Here is a 26,044-nt window from a genome sequence, read left to right as displayed (position 1 = left end):
GCGGGACGCAGATCGTCTACACGGTCCCTACTTCGACGTAGGGCGCTATTCCGATCCCCTCATGAAGTTAGCGACTTTGACGTCTCGCTGCCTAACGTCGAAGTTAACTTCGAAATAGCGCCCGACGCGTGTAGCCGCGACGGGTGCTATTTCGAAGTTAGTGCCGCTACTTCGAAGTAGCGTGCACGTGTAGACACAGCTAGAGTGTCCAAGAAAAAAAAAATCATGATAGAAAGTCTATAATAAGATAACATTTGGCGTAAAAGCCTTGCAATTTTTTTTAAAAGCAGTCTCTTGCAAAGTTGCTTTCTTATGTGTAGGTTATGCTTGTATTCATTTAAAAATGCCATCACTGGAAAGTTACCTCTGGTGAGAGGCCAAAACACATGATAAAAATCACAACTCAGAACAATAGACACATCAAGCCTTTATTACAACGAAGATAAATTATACCACAAAGGCAGCTTGCCTCCATGGCCACAGACTGTCACATCCACTGGCTGAGAGCAGAGAAGCAATTCCAACAGATTCACTAAATGCACAAGATACCCATTGGAAACACCTGTAGCTTGGATTACATGCTTGCAAGACTCATGCTGAGAGTGAATGGGCCAGGATAACCAACTTCCTCATTAAGATAAATAATGCACTTGGGGAAAAAACAAACAACCCCACCCCCTATTCTGGACATAAAGCTGTCACTGCAAGAGGCAAAGCAAGTTACTTGTTTTTTCATCCACACTATAAACATTTCACGGGGTGGAAATGTGTACCCCTCAGTCTATGTTTATTTGCATGAAGTGATTTTACAGGCTAAATGATTACTGAGCCCTTTTATTGGTAGTTGCAAGCATGGTGTCAGAAAGCTTGAAACCAACTTTTTATAAGAATAGGCCTAGCTCATGTTATCTGTTGTTATTGTTTGGATTCTGAACAAAGCTGATGGAGTATGAGCCAGTAGAGGAATCCTGTTTGACCTGGAAATTATCTGTCGACAGGCCAAAGGGTCGAAGAACCAAGTTCCCAAGATCTTTCAGCTTACCTGAAATACAAAATTAAAAAAAAATTAAACATTCTGTACATCGTGTATGTATAGGTGGGTTGAAAGATACTGAATTACCCACAGCGCTGCTGACTGGTTGTACCATCTGAGGCAAATGCAGAAGAAATCCCTACAGCTTGTTCAACCCTGAGCCCCCGAGACCTCTATTTTTTCCCCCCCACTAATAGTGATTCAGTCACTTCTCTGGGGAGAACCCAAAACAGATCAGCAAGCCCATTTCACGCTGTCCCCCAAACAGCCTGGCTCTCAGACACTGGAGACAGGAGGGGTTATATTTTAACTGGCTGCCTAGAAATGGCTCTATTTTCCCTCATCCAGGCAGGAGATTTAAGACAGTGAAGTGCTGCTCCTTCCCCAGTATTTCTATGTGAACTACTTTGATAACTGCATCATTTGCTGTTCCATTCTGATAATTGTGAAAATTCTCAATTCCTACCCTGGCTCTTAACTGAAACATCTTCAGTTCAGAACCAGGCTACACAAACACTCATTTAACTTTGTGTAGGGTTACCATATAAAAAAAAGAGGACACCCTGGAGAAGGATGTATTGGTATCAGTATCTACCAACTCATGTTGTATTATATCCAATACCTTTTTTGAACGGTCACATATGGGAACGCTAACTTTGTAACTAATCCCAGGGTGCACATAGATCAGTAAAACACTAAATATATCCATCTCAAAAACAGGTTTTGACACTTCTCATAAGCAGGAAAACAGGGTAATTCCTTAACTATATATTATGTTACATAGTGTTACTATAGTTAAGTTATCCCTCTGGCCAATTAAGGAGCAGCATTAAAAGACTCTGAAGAGAATTCAGTCCAGTACAGGTTGCACCTCCCTCACCCAGCACCCTTGGGACCTGACTGGTTCTGAATGAGGAATTTGCCAGATAAAGGGAGGTCCCCTGCCTCCAGCCACCCAGTCTGCTGCTCCTCCCTGCTGTGGGCTTCACTTTTGCCCTCCCTCTCCCATCCCCAGCCCCATGACACCTTACCTCCTGCCTGGACCTTGGCACCTTCTGGGCTGACACTGGCCAGCCATGCTAAGGCTGCTGGCTGTGGAGTCTGGCTCCAGTCCCAGCCAAGCTGCTGGACATGGCTCCACAGGCACTACTGCTGGCTCCCGCCCTGGCCCCAGGAACACCAGATGTGGATGCAGCCCCGGTCCCAAAGGCACTGGCTATGACCTTAGCCCCTTTGCTGCTGGACCTGGCCCAGCTCCAGTCCCAGGGTGCTGCTGGTGCCCTGGCTCTGGACCCGAACCTGGACCCAGAGGCTTGCTCCAACCCTGGCTGGGCTGCGGAGGTGGTCCAGCCCCATGGTGCTAGAGATGGCCATGGCCCTGTGAATGCTGGCTCCAGCCCCAGCCCCTGTGCTGTGGAGGCCAGCTCCAGCTTTGGCTGGGATGCAGGCTCCAGCTCAGCCAGCAAGGCTGGCTGGGACCCTGGCTGGACAGCCTGTGCAGCCTCAGCCCAGCAGGCACCCGGTTCAGCCCCAGCCAGGCTGCTGGCGTGGTTCCAGCCCTGCAGAGGCTGGCTCTGACCGGGAACACAAACCCTGCCTGGCTCCCCAGCCCAAGGTGGGCAGGATCCAGCTGGCTCTCCTCCTAGTAGCCTTCCAACCAGGGGTCTTTGGTCGAGTAACATCCATGGTCGTGCTGGACCATGGATTGCCAGATGAGAGAATGCCAGTTTTGGGAGGTTCAGCCTGTATTACTGCAAAAAAGAAAACGAAAGCAGAGGCCAGGAGGGCAATGAAAAGCATAGGAAAGCTGCAAAGAATTAAAGATTTCCAAAAGGGACAAGGAAACAGCTACAGATTTCAAACTCTCATTTAACCCTTTGTGAGCTATGATAAAACGTACATGTTGCTAGAGGAGCATATCCAGGGCTGTGGCCACACTTGGCCAAAACTTCAAAATGGCCATTTCGAAGATTGCTAATGAGGCTCTGAATTGAATATTCAGCGCCTGATTAGAATTAGGACGCTTCTGGCCGCGGCACTTTGAAAGCACTGCTTTCGAAAGCACGCAGCTCGGTGCGGCTACACAGGGGTCCTTTTTGAAAGGACCCTACTCCTTTCAAAATCCCCTTATTCCTCTCAGTGGCGCTTTCAAAGTGCTGTTGCCGGAAGCATCCTAACGCTAATGAGGCGCTGAAGATTCAATTCAGCGCCTCATTAGTAATCTTCGAAACTGCATGGCCATTTCGAAGTTTTGGCCAAGCGTGGCCACAGCCCAGGTGTAATGAAGGAGCAAAGAAAAGGGAACCTGATCTTTACATACAAATGGATGTGGAAATGCAGACTGAGAATTTAAGTTTCGGTGTATAATTGTTTATTAAGCACATCTACAAAAGCCCACTACTTGTGTATGTAAGTAAGAACAAGTCATTGCACTTCCATTGTTGCAAGTAAAGCCTTCTGCAGCCAACTTTAAAAACAAACTGCAATATAGGTAGTGTAACAAGTGTAAGAGGAATTTGGTACCAAAATTAATGAAAACTAGGGGTTTCTATTGAGTTAGTATTAATTTGTCAAGAATTATGTTGTGATTGCAGATTCCTGAAACAAGTAGTTTAACTGGAACCTGAGAAACAAGGAGATGAAAGTGTTTTAAGTGCTTGACAGTACAGGTTGAACCTCTAATCTAGCAACATCCATAACTGAGCATGATTTTAGTTAGCCGGACAACCACTTATCCTGCGTGTGGCCAAGTCTCCCATGGTCCCATGAAGTTTGTTTCCAGCCAACCGTCCTGGCTCTCAGGCTGTGGCCATAGTAGCCCCTCCTCTTGGAAGGGCTATGGTAATATGGCACTTGGCAATATGCTAATGAGGTGCTGCCATGACTATGCAGTGCCTCATTAGCATGATGGCTGCATGCACTTTGAAACCGCCAGTTTCGAAACGCACATCGCCCATATAGCCAGGGGCCTTTTGAAACAACCCCCTTGATTTCAAAAGCCCCTTCTTCCCAAAACCAGATGGGAAGAAGAGGCTTTTGAAATCAGGGGGCCATTTCAAAAGGCCCTGGCTACACGGACGGTGTGCGTTTCGAAGCATGCGTGGCCACTGTTATGCTAATGAGGCACTGCACATTCATGGCAGCACCTCATTAGCATGCTCCTAGGTGTCACATTACCATAGCCCTTCCAAAAGGAGGGGCTAGTGTGGCCATGGCCTCAGTTTTCTGTGCTGTTATTTAGATACAATTTACCCCTATATGTCTTCTAAGAGTCCCATGAGCAGTGGAAGTGTTGACAATGCTAGAAGAGCCCTCCAACACATTTCTGTTCTTCATGTAGGTATTTATAGACTACGAACAAACTGTCCTTAATCACCTTTTTATTAAGCTAAGAGTATTGAGCTCTTGGAGTCCATCAAGTTCCTAATCCTTTAATCCATCGTGTGACTCTTCTCTGAATGCTCACCAATTTATCAATAGCCTTCTTGACTTGTGGACACTAACACTGGACACAGTAACAGTATAGTGGTCTCATCCATGCTAAATATAGAGGTAGCACAACTTCCCTGCTCCTACTTAAGATCCCCCAGTTCATAATACCCAGGTCTCATTAGCCTTGTTATTAAATTACTTCACTGCCTCTGAAGGATGACAGTCTCACATTTTGCAATGTATGTAATGAAAATTATTCATCAGTTGTCAACACACAGATCTAGACAGGATCAGGGCCCCATTCTACTAGGTACTGTACAAACATAGATAGTGCAAAGCACCTCAAGTATAGTACATCAGTTCTCAAAAGTGCTTTATAGAGAAAGGAAGTAGCTCTGTTTTAAAAAGACATTGCAGCAAAACGGACAGGTTTCCACTGACAAGATTCCACTTTCCTGAGTCCCAATCAAGTAGAACTACAACAGCTGCTGTAAGCTAGGACAGCATTTTAGATCATCTTAAATTCCAACCACAATAAAGACAAAATGTAGCACTGTTTCCACCAAATTGGTTCAGTCTCAGAAGATACAGTGTTTTGGGGGGTGATGGGGAACAGAAGAGAAACGGAAGGTAAAGAAAGTCAGTTCCTTGAGCATCTCTCTATTCCACACAGTGGCTGATGTTTTAGAAGTGATGCAAATCATCAATAGTTCTGGATTTATACTATTTTCCATACAATTCAGATCTCCGTTCAAAGTGGTAATTTATCAGACATAGTCCTTAAAGGGTCAGTGAATTTAGACTGGTCTTTGGAGGTAAATTTCAAAATTCTGCAGTTCAGAGATAACTATACTTCTATAGAAACAATGCCAAGGTTATCAGGCTTTCAGCTTATTTTATCCAGAAAGATCTATGCTCATTTATACCAGAGTAGCTGGTTCTTGGGCCAATCCTTCCTTTCAATTTAATTGTCCATCTTAGTTAATTGAGACAAGAAGGTCAAGTGAACTGGCTCAGATCATTCTTGGAGAAGTTAAGCTACAATAGTTTCCTAGTACGAGGGCCGTTGCTTTAATACCACTAATGAACTACTAAAACAAGTAGTTTATCATTTCCACAGCATCCTGAAAGCTTTTTGGTCAGAGAGCTTGGAGGTTCTTCATGGCATCTATGTAATCAGGATAAATAGCTACTATTATATATGGAAAGAAAGAATTGGTCATTGCTTAGCTTCAATCTTTTGGGTGAGCAGCATCTTTGTGTAGCAGTGGAAGAATCTTGGCATAGTTTGGATCTCTGGCACATTCTTGGAGCCAGTTGTAAACAATTTACAAATCATGCGAGCTCTGCAGCTGGCTTAGGACCATGCAGATAAGTCCTATGTCAGGAAACAGTGAAGGGTCTTTTCTAAGCAGAGTTTGTGTGACACCCTTTCCGGTCATAATGGTGCCAATACACAGAAAACAACTCTTTTAAATTCTTTTACTTGCAAGCGACGGCATTTGTTTTGGAAGCCAGATGTTGGGTGATAGATTAGATATTTCAAGCCCGATCTCTCTAGAAATCTGCTCCATTATTTACGCAGTAGTTGGGGTTACAGTCCACACTCAGGTTTAGTCTTTTGAGTCATCCATAGCTGTCTCTTCTGATGCCAGGAATTTAAATCCAAAATGAAGTGAAAGAAAGAAGATTTCCAAGAACTCTGTCCCAAACAGTTCCTTCTGCTAACAACACATAAACCCAGCATTAAACCAGGACACAGCCCTAGCTGCACCCCTCACCCACCCAATAAAGATTTGTGTTCAAGTCTTACTCTTTCATACACACAAATATCAAAGAACAATTGTGCATAGAAACACAAGTGACTCAGCAACCAAGTGTCCTCACCTCTTAGTAGTAAACACCTATTTGTCCTGGAGCAATGTTAGGTTTTCTACTTTCAGAGAGTTAACGTGCATTACAACAAAGTCATTTTGACAGACATCAGTCTTGACATTTTAAAAAGCATCATTCGCACAATCTCCTGTGTCCATCCTCTACTTGGGAGTTTCACCATAAGCGTTTATTGGACCAGAGGGGGGCAACCCCCAGCATGCAGGCCAAGACTGGCATGCAAACCAATTTTTCCCGGTACGCAGGTGGGAGCTCAGCCACACCCTGACTCCCCCCACAGCTCACATTACCACTGTGCCTCCACCCACAGGGACTCTTCAGCAGGGAGGAGGCAGCATCATTGCACTCCTGGCCACTGGGACTGCACCAGCAGTGGGTCTGAGCCTCCAGGGCTCACCAGCAGCAGTGGCTCTGTGCCCCATCCACCTCCGGGGCTCCCTGGCAGGAATAAGCATGCACACGCACACCCCCAGTAGGATGAAAATCAGGAGACCTGTCCTGGAGTATGATCAATTTTCTGTGTACAAGGTTTGGTCTGTCTGTTTCATTGGACCATCAGCCCATTCAGAGACCATCCAGATCACAAGGTGTGATAGTACAGCTGCAGGCTGGGAGGAACAGGGACTGGGATTCCAAGCCCAAGATCCAGAAATTCCTACTTCACCATGGAGTCAGGGGAGGGGGAGATGTCTCAGCGGCCCCAGAGAGCTTGTTGGAACATGGGCAGCATGAGCTAACACCTGCATCTTTCATGCCAAGTAGAATATCCTGCTCAATTAGCCAGCAGAGCTGACTTGCAAAGAAAGAAACCTTTTTGTGATGGGGAGGTGGAGGAAGGAAGTGATGTGCCTGAAAGCTCCGCTCGAGAGAGTATGCTCGGCACACGTGGTCTTTTCTGGTTTCTTAGGCCGTTGCTACACGTGCCCCTTTTTCTGGGAGCACCATGGTAACGAGCAGCCCAGAAGACGCTAATGAGGCAGGGATGTAAATTTCCAACACCTCATTAGCATATGGTCATGTGATTCAGAGTCCAGAAGAGCGTCTTCCAGACTCCAAAATAGCTATGTAGAAGCACGACCCATGGGGATCTCCCGGAAGGAAATCCTCCTTCCAGAAGTCCAGTCTTCCTGAAAATTTTCCTTCTGTGAGGCTTCCTTCCGGGAGATCCCCATGGGCCATGCATCTACATGGTTATTGTGGAGTCTGGAAGAGCTTCTTCTGGACTCCAAATCACATGACCATATGCTAACAAGGCATTGGAAATTTACATCTGTGCCTCATTAGCACCTTCTGGGCTGCTCATTACCATCCCACATCCAGAGAAAGTGACATGTGTAGATACAGCCTTAGTAACTGGGGCTGAGGGGAAAGCCACCCAACCAACTTTATAGCCAAAACCCCGAGTTGTGTGTTAGGGGAGGACAAGCTCAAAGAGGAGATGTAAGAGCCTCCCCTTAGGGAAGATCTTCCTCAGGCTTAGTATCCTTTTATTTTCAAAAGCAACGCTCTTCTAGCTCAACCACCAGATATGGGCTGGATGCAGAAATACCTGCATGGGTGGGGGCTCTCTGACATGGGCTCTGTAGGTCAGACTTTTAATTCAGATGAAAAGTTAATGGCTAGGTGTGACTCTACCACTCACCAGCCATACCACGGGAAGCCCCGCTGGACAGGGGCACAGGCCATGGATGTTGCCAAACCAGAGATTCCCATACAAGAGAGGTTCAACCTATATTAAAATCCCAGACATGTTTAGATATTTAAAAAACCTGGCCGGCTGAAGAGTTAAAGACAAATGGTAAAGCTCTGCATCTTCATTTATTTATTAAGGAAGCTGTTGTAAGTAAGACTATTAGTGACTTTTAAAAGTGTCACTGGCACTGGAACTGTACATAGAGGTCAAAACGTCAAACTTTGGCACTCTGCATTGGAAAGGTTGCTGACCCCTGTATTAGGCAATACATTATCACTATTTATTGATTCTCCTTCCCGCATCTACCTCTCAAATACTGCTGAAATCAACAGAAAAGGCGCAGAAGTGCATGTCAGACAGATTAAACATAACTCCCCCAGCAGTCATGATCAGCAGACAGATACAGAGGACTGTACTTTGTCTTTATAAACAAATCTGATACTCATCACTACTGAGACTAATTCTCCTAATAGGAATCTGCCAATATTACCTGGTTTGTTTAGAAATCAAAAGATAAGCAGAAAAATATTCTAAAATTTCCTCTTACTCTACATAGCAAATGTAATATTAATGAACTGAAAAAAGAAGGTACGTTAATTTACAAGATGAGTTTTCACCTCTGGGCAAACTACTGGATTTCTAACAACGTGTATGAGCAAATTAAAAAAGAACAGTTCAAACTGGTTCCCTTTACCAGCCATGCTTTACAAATAAAGAAAAAAACACAAGCCCACAACTGATTTACAGTTCATTGCTATTTCACAGAACCTCACTTTTTCTCTGCCTGCAGTATCAGGGCTTAGAAGAACTGCAAGAGAGCCTGCCTTCTAGCAGAAATGAACAGTTTTCATTCTCTTAGTCACTAAGGTTAATGAACATTTGCCAATTTAAAATAGCTGGCAAAAGAAGAGATGCTGAGGAAACCATGTGAGAAAAAGAGGTCAGATGCTATCTTTTGATTGGCTATTAATGTGATTATGCACTGAACACACTGTAGTTTTCTGCTATGCTTTCGTTTATGCCCTTTACAGAGGTGTCTATACTTTTTATATTTAACAAATATAATGAATAGGAGTCAGGGCAAATGGACTGGCCAACAAAGCGGCATGTTACATACAGACTGTCTAGGTAGTTTCAACAGGTTGATACATCTCTTCATATGGTACTGTCAAGAAGATTTGGTTTGATAATATGAAGGAGTTTTGAGAGGAGCTCTCCTAGTGAAGGAGGGGGGCAATTTACAGCACCTTGGGGTAAGTAGCTATCTGCAGTGTGTGGGTATTTGTGTTTGGGGGTTCTGGGCTTGTGTTTGTCTGGAGTTGTGAGTGCTGAGCTGTGTTTGTTTGAAAGGCTGTACGTTCAGGCTGGCAGTTGGAAGGGGTTAGTCTTAATTAGGATTTGAAATCTAAAACGCTCTGCTCATTGGTTGAGCCACAACCACAGGGAGGGACTATTAGGAAGGCCAGAGCTTTATAAACCCTGCTACCAAATGACCAGGACGTTTGCTAACAGGAGAGAGTTTTGAGAGGGTACTAGTTACTTCTGACCACCTTTAGACTTAAAACTTTTATCAAACAATATCCCAAACATTTAAATAAAAGCCCCGTATATAATCAAATTCAAATTCATTCTAAGGAGAAAATGGAGGCAGAAGCCCAGCAGCAGAGTGGACGCTATCCTGTTTATTGCATCAAGTGTAACATGTACGGATTACCTGCCCTGTGGGTGGGTGGCATGTGTGTGCACCCAATGCAAGGAGCTCCTGACCCTCAGAGACGGAGTTTGGGCTTTGGAGGCCACGCTGGCTGAACTGGCAGAGCTAAGGGAGGCAGAGAGATATGCAGATGAGGCTTTCTGGGACACTGTAGTACTGTCCCACCTCCAGTTTGACAGTCTCAGCACTGTTGAGGAGGATGAAAGGCTCAGGGAAGAGAGCAGTCAATGGAAGCAGATTGAAATCATCTGATAGTTAGGACCCTTCTTCCAAACGATGTTATGGTATCCTCTCACACTGAGGATACCTCCTGGGGGAAGGAATGCCAGTTGTTAGGAAGAGGCAGGTGTTAGTAGTGGGTGATTTGATCATTAGAAATATAGTTAGTTGGGTTTGGAATGACCAGGAGAACCATATGGTGACTTGCCTGCCTGGTGCGAAGGTTGAGGATCTCTCGACGCATCTAGACAGACTTATGTATAGAGCTGGGGAGGAGCTGGTGGCTGTGGTACATGTAGGTACCAATGCCATAGGAAAAGGTAGGAGAGATGTTCTGGAGGCCAGATATAAGCTGCTAGGAAAGAGACTTAAATCTAGGACCTCTATGGTGGCATTCTCAGAAATGTTTCCTATTCCATGCACAGGGCCAGGTAGGCAGGCAGAACTTCAGAGTTTCAATGTGTGGATGAGACAACAGTGTAGGAAGGAGGGGTTTAATTTTATTAGGAACTCGGGATGCTTTTAGGATAGGGGACCCTATACAGGAAGGATGGGCTCCACCTAAACCAAGGTGGACCAGACTGCTGGCACTAAACATTTAAAAGGTCATAAAGCAGTTTTTAAACAAAGACATGGGGGAAAGCCGATAGGTGTGGAGGATCACCTGGATTGGACAGAGACATGTCTTGAGTAGAGTCTACTGAAAAAGTTTCTCTAGATTTTAATCAGAAAGAGAGGAGGGGAAGTGATACAGTAGGCATAACAGAAACCTGGTGGAATGAGGACAATCAGTAGGACACAATCATACCAGGATATAAAATATATTGGAAGGACAGAATAGGTGTGGGTGGCAGAGTAGCACTGTATGTGAAAGATAATGTAGAATCAAATGAAGTAAGACATGGTATTAGTTTCAGTGCTTTCTTGTGCCAGCACTTGCCAGTACTGAGTACTGGCATCTCAGCAGCCGCGGGATTGGCAGGGAAGCATAGGGGAGCTGGTTGAGTACTGGCTCCTTGTTTTTAAAAAAAAAACAAAACACTGATTAGGTTTGCTGATTATAGTCTATTCTCAGAGATAGAGTACATTTCTAATTAGAAGAATAAAAGCCTAAGAAATTGGTGTTATTGTCTCCTTTATCCATCTAAAGTAAGAATCAACTATGATAGATTGTAAAGACCAAAGAATGCTGTTAGCAGTTCTCCTCTACCCTAATCTTACAGACACTTAAGTGCATATTTTGTATGGGAAAAGGGAAGCTGGTAATTTGCCAGGGCTTGGAAGAGATACACTAAATATATTGCACTCTTTGGCCATCCTCTGAGAAGAGGACTGCAATGATGGCACTCATCAACTAGCATCCCAAGTGACTTACCCTATACTCACTGCAAACGCTCTTTGAAAGGTGAGGGGAAAAAAGTTGGAAAAGCTGTTACAAAATGAGGAATTAGCAATATTCAAAATAATCAAGACAAATTTTATTTATTTTTTTTTAAAAAGGATCAAAGCTCTCTGGTTTGGTTGATGAATAACATTTTAAATAAGTAGAGTAACAAATTAACGTTTCAGAGAACTGGTCAAATATGATTTGGCACAGCAAAGTCTACTGGTCTCAAGAATGGGTCTGTCTTGAAATAAATGAAAGAGTTGGAGCCTCAAGAGTACATACTCCTCCAATTTCATATGCACTACTTGTAGTAGCATTTACCTAGCTGGAGTAATTGAAAAGTCAGGTGATCTTGTGTACATATTTTAAGTGCATAACTACAGCACAGCCTTCAAATGGCTAGGCCTCAAGACTTCCTTCTTCAACTGGGGCACAAGGAACCTTAGTGTGAAGAGGCAAAGTTCAGGACACTAGCCTGCTCACCATCAGCATTCCAAATTAAATTTAAGCATATGTATTACAAGGATTCTCCAAACATATCTGCTGCAATAGTGATTGGAAACAGATGAAATAAAATACTTTGGTTTCGTAGAGTACTTTAAGCCTTAAGACTATTGCATCAAGCCAGTATCAGAGAGGTAGCCGGGTTAGTCTGTATCTTCGAGACCAAACAAGAAGTCCTGTAGCACCTTATAGACTCACAGATATTTTGGAGCATAAGCTTTCATGGGCAAAGACCTGCTTCATCAGAGTCACTCATGCATCTGATGAAGTGGGTCTTTGCCCATGAAAGCTTATGCTCCAAAATATCTGTGAGTCTATAAGGTGCCACAGGACTCCTTGTATCAAATCAGCGTCCCTTGCATAAGTTAATGTACTGCATGTAGGGTTGGATGCCTCAACACATCTCCCAGAAGTCCATTCTGTAGCTTGGCTGTATATGACTTCTGATGGACTTAAGTCATTGCTCTGCTCTGACACTAGGGACTCCTTGTTTGGGTAAAACTCTCAAAGGACCAGAGTCTGAGCTCTGTTACACCAGTTTAAACCAAATGCTGGATTTATATTTGCAAAAAAGCTAGGTCAGACAAGGCCTGAAGTCTTTGCACGAGTGAAAAGCACAAGACAGGGCTTGTAACAATGGGCTTTACTGCTAAATTTATTGTTTTAAACACAGACTCAGAAGATTAGCAATAAAGTTTTCCTACCCTCAGTACTATTAGCAATAATTCTCTAAAAGTTCCAGAGACCTTTTTCAGACACAAAGATATTTAACTCACTATATTCAAACTTAACCCCAGCCCAAATCCTGAAAGCAAATATCTCCCTTCTGTCACTTGCACTAGCACTACACTGTATATTTTAACAATGAACGTTTTTAGCTGCTTACAAATATGGGTGCTGAAACTGGCGAGTGCAGCAGCTCTAGAAATCCTTATTATGTACAACTGCACTTGATCCTATTGGGAAAAGACAAGTATAGAGCAGGAATAGTTTGAGGACTAAGCTTTTAGCCTCACAGTTCTGCATAGGCGAGTTCAGTTGAAGAGAACATGGTCTTTAGCAGAAGCTCTTGAAACAATCCTGCTTTCCTAATGTTTTCAGCTATTTGAGTCTCTCAGGGCTTGTCTACACTACCTCCTTCGAAGGGAGGATGGTAAGTAGGGTGTTGGGAGTTTATCAATGAAGTGCTGCACTGCATATGCAGCACTTCATTAAGCAAATTTCCCCCTGCAGCAACCTCAAAGTTTTAAACTTCGAAGTGCCAGCTTGCTTTTAGCCACGGCTCACCCACTGGTACTTCTCAACCCTGGGCAACCTCCGTGTAAACTGAATTTTACGTAAGTTGGGGGAGGGGTTGGGAGAGCAGACAGCTAGGGGAAGTGGAGGCAGCAGCCATGCAGCCCCCAGTTTGTTTCAGCTGGGGGACATGCAGCTGCTTGCCCAGCAGTGTGAGAAACTGTGCCGCAAGCAGCTGTGTGCCTACCAGGCCCCCCAGCTGGGGAGCCCAGGCCACAGACAACTGTTTGCAGTGCTGGTTCTCCCAGCCGTGTAGCAAGCCTCTGTCTGCGCGCTGGGCTCTCCAACTGAGAGAGCCAGTGCTCCAAGCAGCTGTCTGACAGGAAACCACTCCTGTCAGGGGTGGCAAGAGAGTCAGGCTGCTGCCCATGACAGAAGCAGTTTGCTGCTCCTGTCGGGGTGACAGTCACGTAAACCCGAGACACATGCAACTTGATTGTGTGTATTTCTAGGGTTTACTGTATTCTAGGCATTCAATTTTCATCTGTATTTAGCCAAGAAACTACACTTCATACAGGAAGATTACTCATGCTCATGAATACCACATCTGAAAAACAAATCATACTTGGACAACGTACTAAATACTCATTTAGACCATCTTCTTATTTCTGAGCATTGCATGCAAGTGTTCAGACACCATAATCACAGAAGGCTTATATGTACTTAGGAGTCTCATTAATCAGAAACTGTTTCCCCTGAACAATTTCAGATAGCAGTACCTCAATCTTTGGGACAGATTTGTCTGAGACACAGCATGATCCAATGAATAGGATATTGGGCTGAAAGTCAGGAGACTTATTCCATTTCCAGAGAGCCTACTGACCTATTGTGATGTTTCAGGTCACTGTGCCTTTCTGCCTCAGTTTCCCGGGTGTAAAACTGGGGTAGTGATATTCAAGCTCCTATCAGATTCTCTGAGATCTGTGAATCAAAACAGTCACGAAGCCAAGGACCTTTTCACACTCATTCTCATCTGCACAGCGGGTTCAGAGACGCAAAAGCAATAGAGTAGGCCAAAGAGTTTTGTTCACAAAACTGATATAAAACTGCCTGTAAGAAAAAGTACCTTGACCAAATGTTTTTGAAATTCTCTAGTTGGATGAAAAATGGGGAAAAAATATTGTGCAAAAGATTAAAGTATTTCAAGCAGTTTGATCTGTGCTAGGAAAATACTTGGCATATTTTGACCAACAGTTGGGTAATTTTTAAAATGCTATCCAGCTAGGAAACTAGATATAGAAACAGTCTCTTAGGTCTGAAGGGAAAATAAATCTGGTGCTTCTATAGTCCCTCACCCATATTTGTCTTTAGAGTTTGGTATAAAAGAAAACTGACGTTCTTAACTCAGAAGAAATTGAATTCTCTTATAGGAGGATAGGTCAAAAATGTTATGCATTGGCAGCCCTATAAGGTGAAAGGCTGCATGACAGAGCTACATGTAGCACAAGCAAGAAAGTAATTTACTTTTCACACGTACGACAAATTTTAAGTTTTTCTTGATGCATGTCTCCAATGTTTAAATTCTCCAACAAGAGCCAAAGCAAGGCAACTTCTAGCAGCAGAGGGGAGAAGCCACAAAAGAAGATGCTCTCCCCTCCCAGACAGGCAGACAGACAAATTCTTTTTTCCCCTACTAAATGGGCAGTGCTTTGGGAGAGTTACCCAGTTTTGTTTGCAAAGAATTTTACCTAAATCATGTTATTTTCTTATTTCTATTAAACTTGTCATGGGCTACAGCTACTCTAGTGATTATTTTCAGAAAAAAAGCCAGACCTTTTATGTAAAAGCCCATGGAGCGTCTTCACACAAAATGCACTCTTTTGATATGAAATCAAAAGAATGCGGCCCTTCTTCTGGCAGCTCTCTTCTGCTCCCAGATGAGGAGCTCGGAGATGCCCTGGCCAGCGCTATTAGAGCTCTATGCTCTCTGCATTCAGCTGCGTTAAAGGTGCATGGTGCCCTTGTGACCCCATGGCAGGAAGATGTGAACATGGAGGCAACAAGAAGCCAAGCTCAGCAGCCCCATGCCTTCACAGCCATCCCTGCAGTGACCAGAGTGACCGTGTTGAACGGTCATCTGCCCCGTGACCCCCAGGGACCCCCAAGGGAGCTGTCTAACAGGCTTCCAGGAGCCCAACTCAGGCACCAAACAGAGGGCCCTGTCCTGGACAGAGCCTGTATTCAGTGACCTGCTGGGCCTGTTGCAAGACAAGGACATCCTGAGAGGGAGCCATGAGCAAGAAGTGGAATGTCCACACCTATGGCCAGCTGGCCACCAGCCCAGCATACCAAAGATGCCCTGCTTGGACCTTGGAGCAGGTATGCTCCAAGGTAAAGGAGCTGTGCTGGGGTATGTCCGGGCTACAGACGTGGCTAGGTGCGGAGGGACAGGACTAGCCACCTGCCCCTTTTATCAGGAGCTGCATGGCCTCCATGGGGGTAAGGACAGCACCCCCCCACTGCACCCTCCTCAACACATCAGAAGAGGAGCCCCCGCAGCGCCAGAGGAGCAGCCAGGGCCAAATGAAGATGAGCTAGGACCGTCGAACCAGACCACCCAGCCAGAGCTGGACACAGCAGGCCCCCTTGGACAGCAAGTCATCTGACAGGACCCTGGTGACCACTGTTCCCTCAGGCTTGTCAATCTGGGCATCCCTGGCCATCTTTGAAGGTCCCTCTGGTAAGAGCGCAGTGCATTTCACACCCCGGGGAGCGGGGCACCCACCTATGCCACACGGGCAATGGCCCAACTCTGGAGACACCAACAAGGAGCATGCCCCTGGTATGCAGGCCCATCCGCACGTGACAGTCAGTACCCGCACGTATGGTGGTGGGGGCTGGGAAAGGCCAGGCTGCACCCAGCTCACCTGCCACCCATGCAGGGATTTCTCTGTGATCGGCCACCGTTCCTCTCCCACTACCCGATTCCCTGGGGGAAATCAGAGGAGCCCACAACACCATCCCCATCCCCAAGGCATCGCAGAGTCCATTTGCAGCAGGGCCTGCCATGCAGGGCACACACACCAGTGCTCGCAGGACATCCCCATCCCTTGGCCCAGGGGCTGGGGACTGCTGCCCACAGGGGCGTGGCAGGTACAGCCCTCGGGGGTGGGCTGCAGGACTGATGTACCATCTTTCTCTCCCCTGCCATTCTTACAGCTGTGCTGTCTGAGGGCAGGGCAAGCCCCAGCTCACTTCTGAGCCTGGCCAGCCCCGTCCACATCACTGGGCCAGGAAGCCCAGGACCAGCAGAGGAGAGAACTGGCGCACCCCTCACCATCGGTGCCTCAGTGGGCCTGCGCCTGGAGGCCATGTTGCCGCACCTGGGAGGCCATTGCCTACACAGCTGTCCTCTGCCACCAAAATGAACTGGCCAAGTGGCAGCTGAGGCTGGACAACGTGGACCTGGCCTGGTAGCAGAAAGCCTGGGCTGAGCTGATGGGCAACCTGTGCACCATTGGCAGGGCCCTGATGGCTCAGCCTCCCGCCCCTCTGCTTCCACCCAAGCTCCCGTCATGCTGGTCATGTGACCCTGTCTCCAGCATTTCCTGACCCGTTCTTTCCGCAGAGCTGCACGAGCTGTGTGGCCGCTCTCTTTTGGAAGAGTGCACTGATCTTTCGATCTGCCTTTGGTGTGTGGCTGCGGTCTTTCAAAAGAAGTTTTTTCAGATGAGCTCTTCCAAAAGAGCTTTTGAAGGATGGCTGTAGTGTAGATGTAGCCATAGTCATAGTGATTGCTCTGAGCACAGATTAGATATATCAACTACTTACCTAACATTTCTGTTTTTAACCTTTCATTCCGCTCTTCAATCTGTCTAGGTAATCGCTGAAATGTAAGAGAAGACCAGATTCAGGAGGGTGCTTCTGGCAAATCAGTCAGTCAAATATATACATGTAGGAAAAAGTGCAGCATTATTTATAAAACATTTTTATCTTTAGGTTAAGGCAGTCAGACAGTGCCTGTTATCTAGGATTTGAATTGGAAAGACTTTAAAAAATTCTATCTAAATATTTTTAGCTACATCTCTAGCACGGCATTTATTAGTCTTGATAAAAGAGACTTTTAAAAAAAAAGCAAATAGTAACTGCTTCCTGTTTTAAATTATGAAGACAGACGTGGGGGAAAAACAGGGACAACAGTTTGGAATTTGGGACTTTGCATGAGGTCATAACGAACTTTAATTTTATTAAACATATTAGTGAATTTCAGGTGGCCCTTGTGTCAGCCACTCTTTAAATTCATTATTTATGCACCTCAGGGTCTCTCATTTTAAGGAAGCAGTACTTTGTTATGCAAGATACAACACAACAAAATCTGAGAGATGACCGAATGGTAAAGTGATCCAGATCTCTCTCTCTATCCCATGGTGGAGGGGAATGCTAGCACTCAAATGCAGCCCCTATTGTGCAGGATCGGTTCTAGCTGCATACTCCTCTTGCCAAGTATCACATTAGGCCTTCGGTGCGATCCTCAACCATGAGTGCTTACAAATTGTTTTTAAACAAGTATATTACGAAATGCTGCACTTAGTTAATTTCTGGAAGTTCAAGATTTCATAAAATTATGCCTAGAACAGTTGTAAACCAACAAGTCAGCGCACACTCTTACACTGTATTCTGCATAAATTTCTTGCCAGATGAACACCATGAGACTATTAAATGAGGAGTTTGTTTCATTGTTAAATCGATATAGGACTTCACTACAGCAGAACTAAGGGATTTAACTTACCATTTTTCTAAAGAAAAAAAGGAGGAACAGTTTAACATATACTGATCACAGAAATATCACACTTAGATACATTGTTATAACAAAATTAAACAGTAGTATGGATGACATCCATTCATTGTCCGTCACACATATATATTCAAAGGAATCTTTCTTGAGATTTTTCTTTTGTGCTTATCAGCTTATAATGGAACATTTGAGGGAGTAATTCTATGTACTAAAGAACTGCAATCACAGCTCTTAATGTTAGGACTCTTCTTACTGGGGACAGACCTGGGAAGGAGCACAGATAGAACTGCTCCAGCAGTATCCCCAACAGATGCATTAACAATAATCATGGATTAGGAGACCAGATGAGCAATTCATTCTTCAGCTGCTCCTGGAACTCTAGAAATCACCTTTATACACGTAATTAACTTTTCTGGGGGAAGAAATGCAAACAGCCCCTTTTCTGCAAGTACAAATGGGAGTTGAGACAGTGTGAATGGAACAGTCAGAGGTCGAGGAATCTCATTTTCCACAAAGCCCAGAGATGCCAGGTGGGAGGGAGGACAGAGTGCTTCAGATTCCCTTAACCATAGGTTGTGGGTTCCACACATAACTGCCCCATGCTGTGACCAGCTATTGCACCTAGGTAAGCATAATACGGCCTTACTACTAGCTCTGACATTTAAGTAACTGAGCCTAAATGTCTATACTGCTCTTTGTTAGAGGGTTGGCAGGTATGTGGGAGCAAAGATGCCTCTTTGGGTTTCCACCATTACTGCACATTCCAATAATGGAAAAGCTTCTTGCTATGCCAGAGCTTCAACTGTTATTGAGGGGCGAGTCAGAAGTGCTGCAGCAGTGAGAGACCTGTTATGGAACAGACTGTCTCCCAGAAGCCCCACTGCTCACTTACAACTAGACTGGACAGTTGCGTGGCAGAGTACACTGAAACTTAGACAGGAAGTCTTTCAACAGATACTCTGCAGCAACTGCTCCCACCAAGGAAAGCAAAAACCTAAACTCCTCCTCTTCCCCTCCACCACATACTGATTCAAACTGACCTAGTTATAGCTGCTAAAGAGAGTAGCAGTGAAAGTCCCAACGTTAACATTAGAGTGGCCGTTATTAGAGGTCAGAATCAACATCCCATTGAGAGTTCACATGCCTCTGAGCCTTGCTCTCAGGCTGTCTCCTCACACACTCCAGAACACTGGAACAAAAATTGGGTGACATACAAAACAAGAAGAGCGAGAATATTTAAAAAGAGACTGTTTCTATGAAAACAAATAGCACCATCAAGTAAATGTTCAATGCATCATGACCTGCACCACACGTATTAATGCTGTGACTTAAAATAAAAATAGGCATCTCTATGGCAAGGATTATGTACAACCAGGGATGGAAACTAAGCAAGATTAATCATTGCCCACGTTTGACTAAAGGTCTTTCTTTTTAGTTGTTTCTTCCTCGTAACTGGTGAATTAAGTGACCCTGTTTAAAAAAAATACTGTTCCCAAAAGTGAAAAAACTCTTTAAACAGTCAAAATTTATGGACCTTCAATAAAGTCTCTAATGCAGCCTGAAAGTCAGTGACAACACCTCAATTCAAATTCCTTCTTTGTAAGAAGTATTTTATTTAAAATTTATACCCAACTTGACTTGGAAGACAAAGGTACCATCCAGTATTACTATAAATAATTACCTGGCCATTTATAGAGTAGACCCACGAGAAGTGCACTTGAGTTGCACGTATCTTAGGTCAAACGTGACTGAGTGGCGGGGAGCTGGTGCCTGGAGCCACTTCCCTGCCACTCAGAGGAGCAGGAAAGGGGGTGGCAGCTGAGATGCCACCCCGACAGGAGCGGAAAAACTGCTCGCCAGGGCAGCAGCATGACTCTTGGCTGCTGCCACTGACAGCAGCAGGGAAACTGACCAGAGTTGCTGCACTGATCAGTTTCCTGGTTCCCCCTCCCCTCCACTTGCTGGAACCAGGAAACTGACTCAGGCTGCTGCCCTGGTCCATTTCCCTGCTCCTGTCGGGGGCAGCAGCCAGACTCTGCTGCCCCTGACGGGAGCGTCGTGGCAGAGTCAGGCTGCCGCCTCTGACAGGAGCAGTTTCCTCTCTCCTGTCAAGGGCAGCAGCCTCCCCACTTCTGTCAGGGCAGCAGAGTCAAGCTGCCACTCCTGAGAGGTGAGGGGAAACTGACCAATGCAGCAGCACTGGTCAGCTTCCCCTATCCTGAGGGCAGCCTGCAGCCCAGACCAGGCTCTTGGCTGCCCACCACTCACAGGAGACAGCAAACTGACCAATGCAGCAGCGCTGGTCAGTTTCCCCACTCCCCTGAGTTGCACAAAATTTGATTTATGTGGGGTTGCGCAAGACTGTAACCCCTACGTAAATCAGGGGTCTACTGCACCGTGTTTTTATTGCATGGGGATGGAAGTACATATAAATCACAGTAATGTATTACTGGCATATTCTTGTCTTTTATTAGAATAAAGCGTTACTATGTTAATATACCTCCCACACAAATTCGTAAGTGCCATTTATTTCAAAGGAGGAAGATTTTAATATCAATCAAAAGTTTTTGGTTTTTTTTTTTTTAAATCAGATTAGGATTAGAGTTTCTAATCACTGGTCAGTTGAGCTAACCACTCCCATAAAGAAAAACAAATTCATAGAATCATGAATTTAACAGTATGCTATTCCCCCCACAAAAAAAAAAAAGGGTTTTGGGTGGTTGAAAATTCTCTTATTTAAATGGCAACAGGTCTTGCTGAGACTAGAAAGCATCTGTTCTTTTGGGAGCCTAATGGGGGAAGACTATTCATTATGGCTGGGTTTACATGAGCCCCTTCCTTCTGGAAGGGGCATGTTAATGAGCGGGTTCAAGAGATACTAATGAGGCTCTGCCATGAATATGCAGCACCTCATTAGCATAATGGCATCCGCAGTGATTCAAAAGTGAGGCTTTTCGAATCATGCGCTGCCCATGGAGACGGGGACCTTCCGAAAGGACCCCCTGTTTTCAAAAGCCCCTTCTTCCTATCTGGTGGAATTCTGACCAATTAGAGCAGCGGGGGGGAAATGGCGTGGCAGCAGTAGAAGCAGTACACAGGTAAGAACCCCCTCTCCCGCATACACCAACCCCCAGCCCACTCCTGCCCAGACCCCCACCTCCATCTGTTCCTAGAACTGCCCCCCCCAGATTGCCCACCGTAGCCTGTTCCTGTACCCATCCTCCCAACCAGACTTGTTTCCTGGTAGCCCGCTCCCAAACTCTGAACCCCCTCAACAGTGCTCCCACCCTGGGCTCTCAGAAGACTTAATCTGACCTGGGGGAAGTTCTGAACCTCAGTCCCACTTCTGCCTGCGATGCATGAAGGGAGTAACATGTCTGAGTCAGACGCATAGGGAGGTTTTCACTTCTCACATTTATGTGGCCCTGGTCCAAAAAAGATTCCCCACTCCAGCTCTGCAGGGAGGCAGTAGTTTCAACTCTGTGCCCTGTCTGGGAGAGAGCAGAGGATCTGTCCTGGCAGGACAGGATGATGGGTAGCCCCAGAGAGCAAGAAGGTAGGTATCACTGCCACAATCAGCACAGTGACAGATAACTCTAATGGGATTTCTGTAATTCACCCTGTCATAGAAGTGGGTCCCATAATGGGAAATTTTGGGTCAGTGTCTTTAATGACTTTCATAATGATAGTTTGATAGTGCAGAGGACACCAAGGTGGGTGAAGTTACAGGCACTTTGAATTCAAATCCATTCCTTTGAATGGATCTTGACAAGTTGCAGAATGGTCTGAAATAAACATGAAATTCAACACAGATAAGTGAAAATTATGTCACAGTTAGGCCTGAAGAACCAAAAGGTACAACTACAAAATGGGGAATAAGTGGCTACACAGCAATACTGCCAGAAACGATCTGGAGGTTATAGAGGATTACAAATATAAGTCAGCAATGTGAAGCAGTTGTAAGAGGTTAACATTTTGCAATGTATTTAACAGAACAGTGGCACATAACACAGGTGGTAGTTGTCCTGCTTGTGGCACTGGTCAGGTCTCAGCTGGACTACTGTATCCAATTCTTGATAACTTACTTTAGAACAAACTTTGAACAGTCCAAAGAGCACCAAAGATGATAAAAGACTCAGGAAAACTGAACTAGGAGGAAAGGTAATAAAGTTGGACATATTTAGTCTTGCAAAAAAAGATGGAGGCTGGAACTTAATACTTTCAAACATGTTAAAGTCTATTATGAACAAGACTGATCTGTTATTCTCTGTGTCCACTGAACATTGGACAAGTAGTAATGGGCTTAATCTGCAGCAAGGAAAATGTAGCTTTAGAAAGTTTTTCCTCATGTTTATCTATAAGGGTAGTTAAACTGCAGAATAGGGTATGACGAGATGGTGTGCCTTTTTAATAATAAGCTGGACTAACTTCTGTCAAGGATGGTCTAAATTTTCTTGGTCCCGCTTCATCATAGGAGCTGGGCTTGACTTCTTGATGCCTCCTGCACCCCTATATTTCTAGGATTCTGTCATCAAGAAGCAGCTAGATGCACCTTATATGCTTTCCTAATACTACTTTTGCATATAACCAGATGCAGTAGATATCACACAGAGATTATACACTACTGGACGTGAAGACGAAGTGGTCTGCAAAGTCTTCAATGGGAGAAGTGACAAAAGATGTTCTATATGGGATGGTGTGCACTGTCACAGCTTAAGAAGCTTTGCAATTGCACAGGTTATGTTTTAAAATGAGCTGTCTTACTATGAAACCAGAATTGTACTACATACTAGACATTAAAAGAGAGAGTCAGTGAAAGGCAGATATTTTAGAGAAGTAAAATCTTCTCTCTCGGCAGTCATTCATAAGAACGGCCATACTGGATCAGACCAAAGGTCCATCCACCCAGTATCCTGTCTGCCGACAGTGGCCAGTGCCAGGTGCCCCAGAGGTGGTGAACCAAAGACAATGATCAAGCGATTTGTCTCCTGCCATCTGTCTCCGGCCTTTGACTAAAGGCTAGGGGCACCATACTTTACCCTTGGCTAATAGCCATTTATGGACCTAACCTCCAAAAATTTATCAAGCTCTTTTTTAAACTCTTTTGGAGTGCTGGCCTTCACAGCCTCCTCCGGCAAGGAGTTCCACAGGTTGAAGAAAAAACTAATAAAAGAAAATTTTTCTTCACACAGCTAATAATTCCCAACATCTTATTTGCTTCACTGACTGCCGCTGCACACTGCGTGGATGTTTTCAGAGAACTATCCACTATAATCCCAAGATCCCTTTCCTGATCTGTTGCAGCTAAATTTGCCCCCATCACATTGTATCTATAATTGGGCTTATTTTTCCCCAATGTGCATTACCTTACACTTACCCACATTAAATTTCATTTGCCATTTTGCTGCCCAATCACTCAGTTTGTTGAGATCTTTTTGAAGTTCTTCACAATCTACTTTGGTTTTGACTATCCTGAACAGCTTGGTATCATCTGCAAAGTTTGCCACCTCACTGCTTACCCCTTTCTTTAGATCATTGATGAACAAGTTGAACAGGACTGGTCCCAGGACTGGCCCTTGGGGAACGCCACTAGTTACCCCTCTCCATTGTGAAAGTTTACCATTTATTCCAACCCTTTGTTTCTTGTCTTTTAACCAGTTTCCAATCCATGAAAGGATCTTTCCTCCTATCCCATGACCACCTAATTTACATAAGAGCCTTTGGTGAGGGACCTTGTCAAAGGCTTTCTGGAAATCTAAGTATATTATGTCCACTGGATCCCCCTGTCTGCATGTTTGTTAACCCCATCAAAGAACTCTAATAGATTAGTAAGACACGACTTCCCTCTACAGAGACCATGCTGACTTTTGCCCAACAAATCACGTTCTTCTACGTGTCTGACAATTTTATTCTTTACTATTGTTTCTACTAATTTGCCTGGTACTGACATTAGACTTACCGGTCTGTAATTTCCAGGGTCTCCTCTAGAGCCCTTTTTAAATATTGGCGTTATATTAGCTGTCTTCCAGTCATTGGGTACTGAAGCTGATTTAAAGGATAGGTTACAAACCACCATTAATAGCTCTGCAATTTCACATTTGAGTTCTTTCAGAACCCTTGGGTGAATGCCATCTGGTCCTGGAGACTTGTGACTGTTTAGCTTATCAATTAGTTCCAAAACCTCTTCTACTGACACTTCAATCCAGGACAGTTCCTCAGATTTGTCACCTAGAAAGGATGGCTCAGATTTGGGAACCTCTGTAATATCCTCAGCCGTGAAGACTGAAGCAAAGAAATCATTTAGTTTCTCTGCAATGACATTATCTTCCTTGATTGCTCCTTTTATATCTCTATCATCCAGGGGTCCCACTGCTTTTTTTTAAGCAGGCTTCCTGCTTCTAATGTACTTGAAAAACATTTTACTATTGTTTTTTGAATTTATGGCTAACTGTTCCTCAAAATCTTTTTTTGGCTTTTCTTATTACATTTTTACACTTAATTTGGCAGTGTTTATGTTCCTTTCTATTTTCCTCACTAGGATTGGACTTCCATTTTTTAAAGGATGCCTTTTTATATGGTTGTTAAGCCACGGTGGCTCTTTTTTAGGTCTCTTACTGTGTTTTTTAATTTGGGGTATACATTTAAGTTGGGCCTCTAATATGGTGTCCTTGAAAAGTTTCCACACAGCCTGCAGGGACTTTACTTTAGTTACTCTACCTTTTAATTTCTGTTTAACTAACTCCTCATTTTTGTATAATTCCCCTTTTTGAAATTGAATGCCAGAGTTTTGGACTGCTGCAGTGTTCTTCCCAACACAGGAATATTAAACGTTATTATATTATGAATAATGAATAAGATGTCTTCATGTTACCCTCCTACTTGTGAGTCCATTGATGGCTGATCAACCCGATTCTGGAGCCACAGGTCTTATCGATGAAGGGGCAGGTGTTGGTAGCTGGAGGAGGGGCATAGGGCAGTTTCTGCTGCTCTTTTCTTCTTCTCCACCTCTCCTAGGCTGCACTGTGGTGGACCTCTCAAATTGCATTCCCCCATCTCACCATGGATTAACGCTCTCCACTGGGGGCAGAACCTTGCTCAGGATCGTCAAGTGTAACAGACGCTGCACTTTTTCATGTGTGCCTTCAGCATGTTCTTCAATCGCTTTCTTTGGCCCCCAGTGCTTCTCTGCCCTTCTTTCTACTCTGAAAACAGAATCCGTTTCGGGAGGTGCTGACCGGACATCTGAACCACACGGTCAAGCCAACGTTGTTGGCGAGTGATAATGGCTTCAATGCTGGACATCTCTGACTCTTCTAGGACACTAGTGTTTGTGTGCCTATCCTCCCAGAGATATTTGGGATTCTCCTGAGGCAGTGGTGATGATATTGTTCAAGTGCCTTCAAATGACATTTGAATGTCTAGGTTTCACGTGCATAAAGTAGCATTGGAATAACCACTGTGCAGTATACAAGGGGCTTTGTCTTGGCCTAGATGCCCCAGTTTTCAAAGACCCTTTGTCTCAGGCGCACAAAAGCATTGGTTGCACAGCTTGGAAGATGCTGAATTTCTGCATCAATGACGACTATCAGAAAGACGACTTCCAAGGTATGGAAGATGCTCCACATTTTTCAGCAGTTCTCCATTGACTTCAACACAAGGTACATGGGATTGTCCAGTCAGTGAGGGTTGGTGGAGCACTTTGGTCTTTTTGACATTCAGAGTGACGCTGAAAATCTAGTATGCTTTGGTGAAGGTGCTTAAGATGGTATGAAGGGCTCTAGGAAAAAGTGCAGCAACTGTGTTGACATCTGCATATTGGAGCTCCATGATCAAGGTTATGGAGGTCTTGCTTTTAGCCTTCAGTCTCCTGAGATTGAAAAGCTTCCTGTTCATTCTACAGACAGACAATCTTCACAGCATCTGGAAGCTTACCATGAATGAGGTGAAGGTCATGGTGATGAAAATGCAGAACAGTGAGGAGACAACACCACAGCCAGTTTACCATTCGATTTTGATCACAGAGGTGAACCCATGGATGCGGTTGAGGTGGGCTATGTTTAGGGCACCTTTTCTAGCCCCCTCCCCATCTGGGGTGAGCAGAGCTCATCCTAACTAGGGCTGCTCAGTTGTGTATGCAG

General features: G+C 44.7%; 1 protein-coding gene across 3 annotated transcripts in view; it reads right to left on the bottom strand.

Annotated features, from left to right (window-relative positions):
• Positions 1-410: 410 nt before the first annotated feature.
• The window catches only part of TTC1 (tetratricopeptide repeat domain 1), a 44,548-nt gene continuing 18,914 nt past the window's right edge, over positions 411-26,044 (bottom strand). For all 3 annotated transcript variants that reach the window (XM_075009594.1, XM_075009593.1, XM_075009592.1), the window contains exons 7-8: positions 16,943-16,997; positions 411-1,042 (exon numbers count right to left, since the gene is read on the bottom strand). In XM_075009594.1, coding sequence (XP_074865695.1) covers positions 906-1,042; positions 16,943-16,997 — 192 coding nt within the window. In that variant the 3' untranslated portion in view covers positions 411-905. The remainder of the gene's footprint in view (positions 1,043-16,942; positions 16,998-26,044) is intronic.

Source organism: Carettochelys insculpta, chromosome 15 (assembly GCF_033958435.1).
Source record: "Carettochelys insculpta isolate YL-2023 chromosome 15, ASM3395843v1, whole genome shotgun sequence".
NCBI classification, from domain to species: Eukaryota; Metazoa; Chordata; order Testudines; family Carettochelyidae; genus Carettochelys; species Carettochelys insculpta.
The sequence above is the reverse complement of the archived record's forward strand: the minus strand, read 5'-3'. Positions and strand labels throughout refer to the sequence as shown.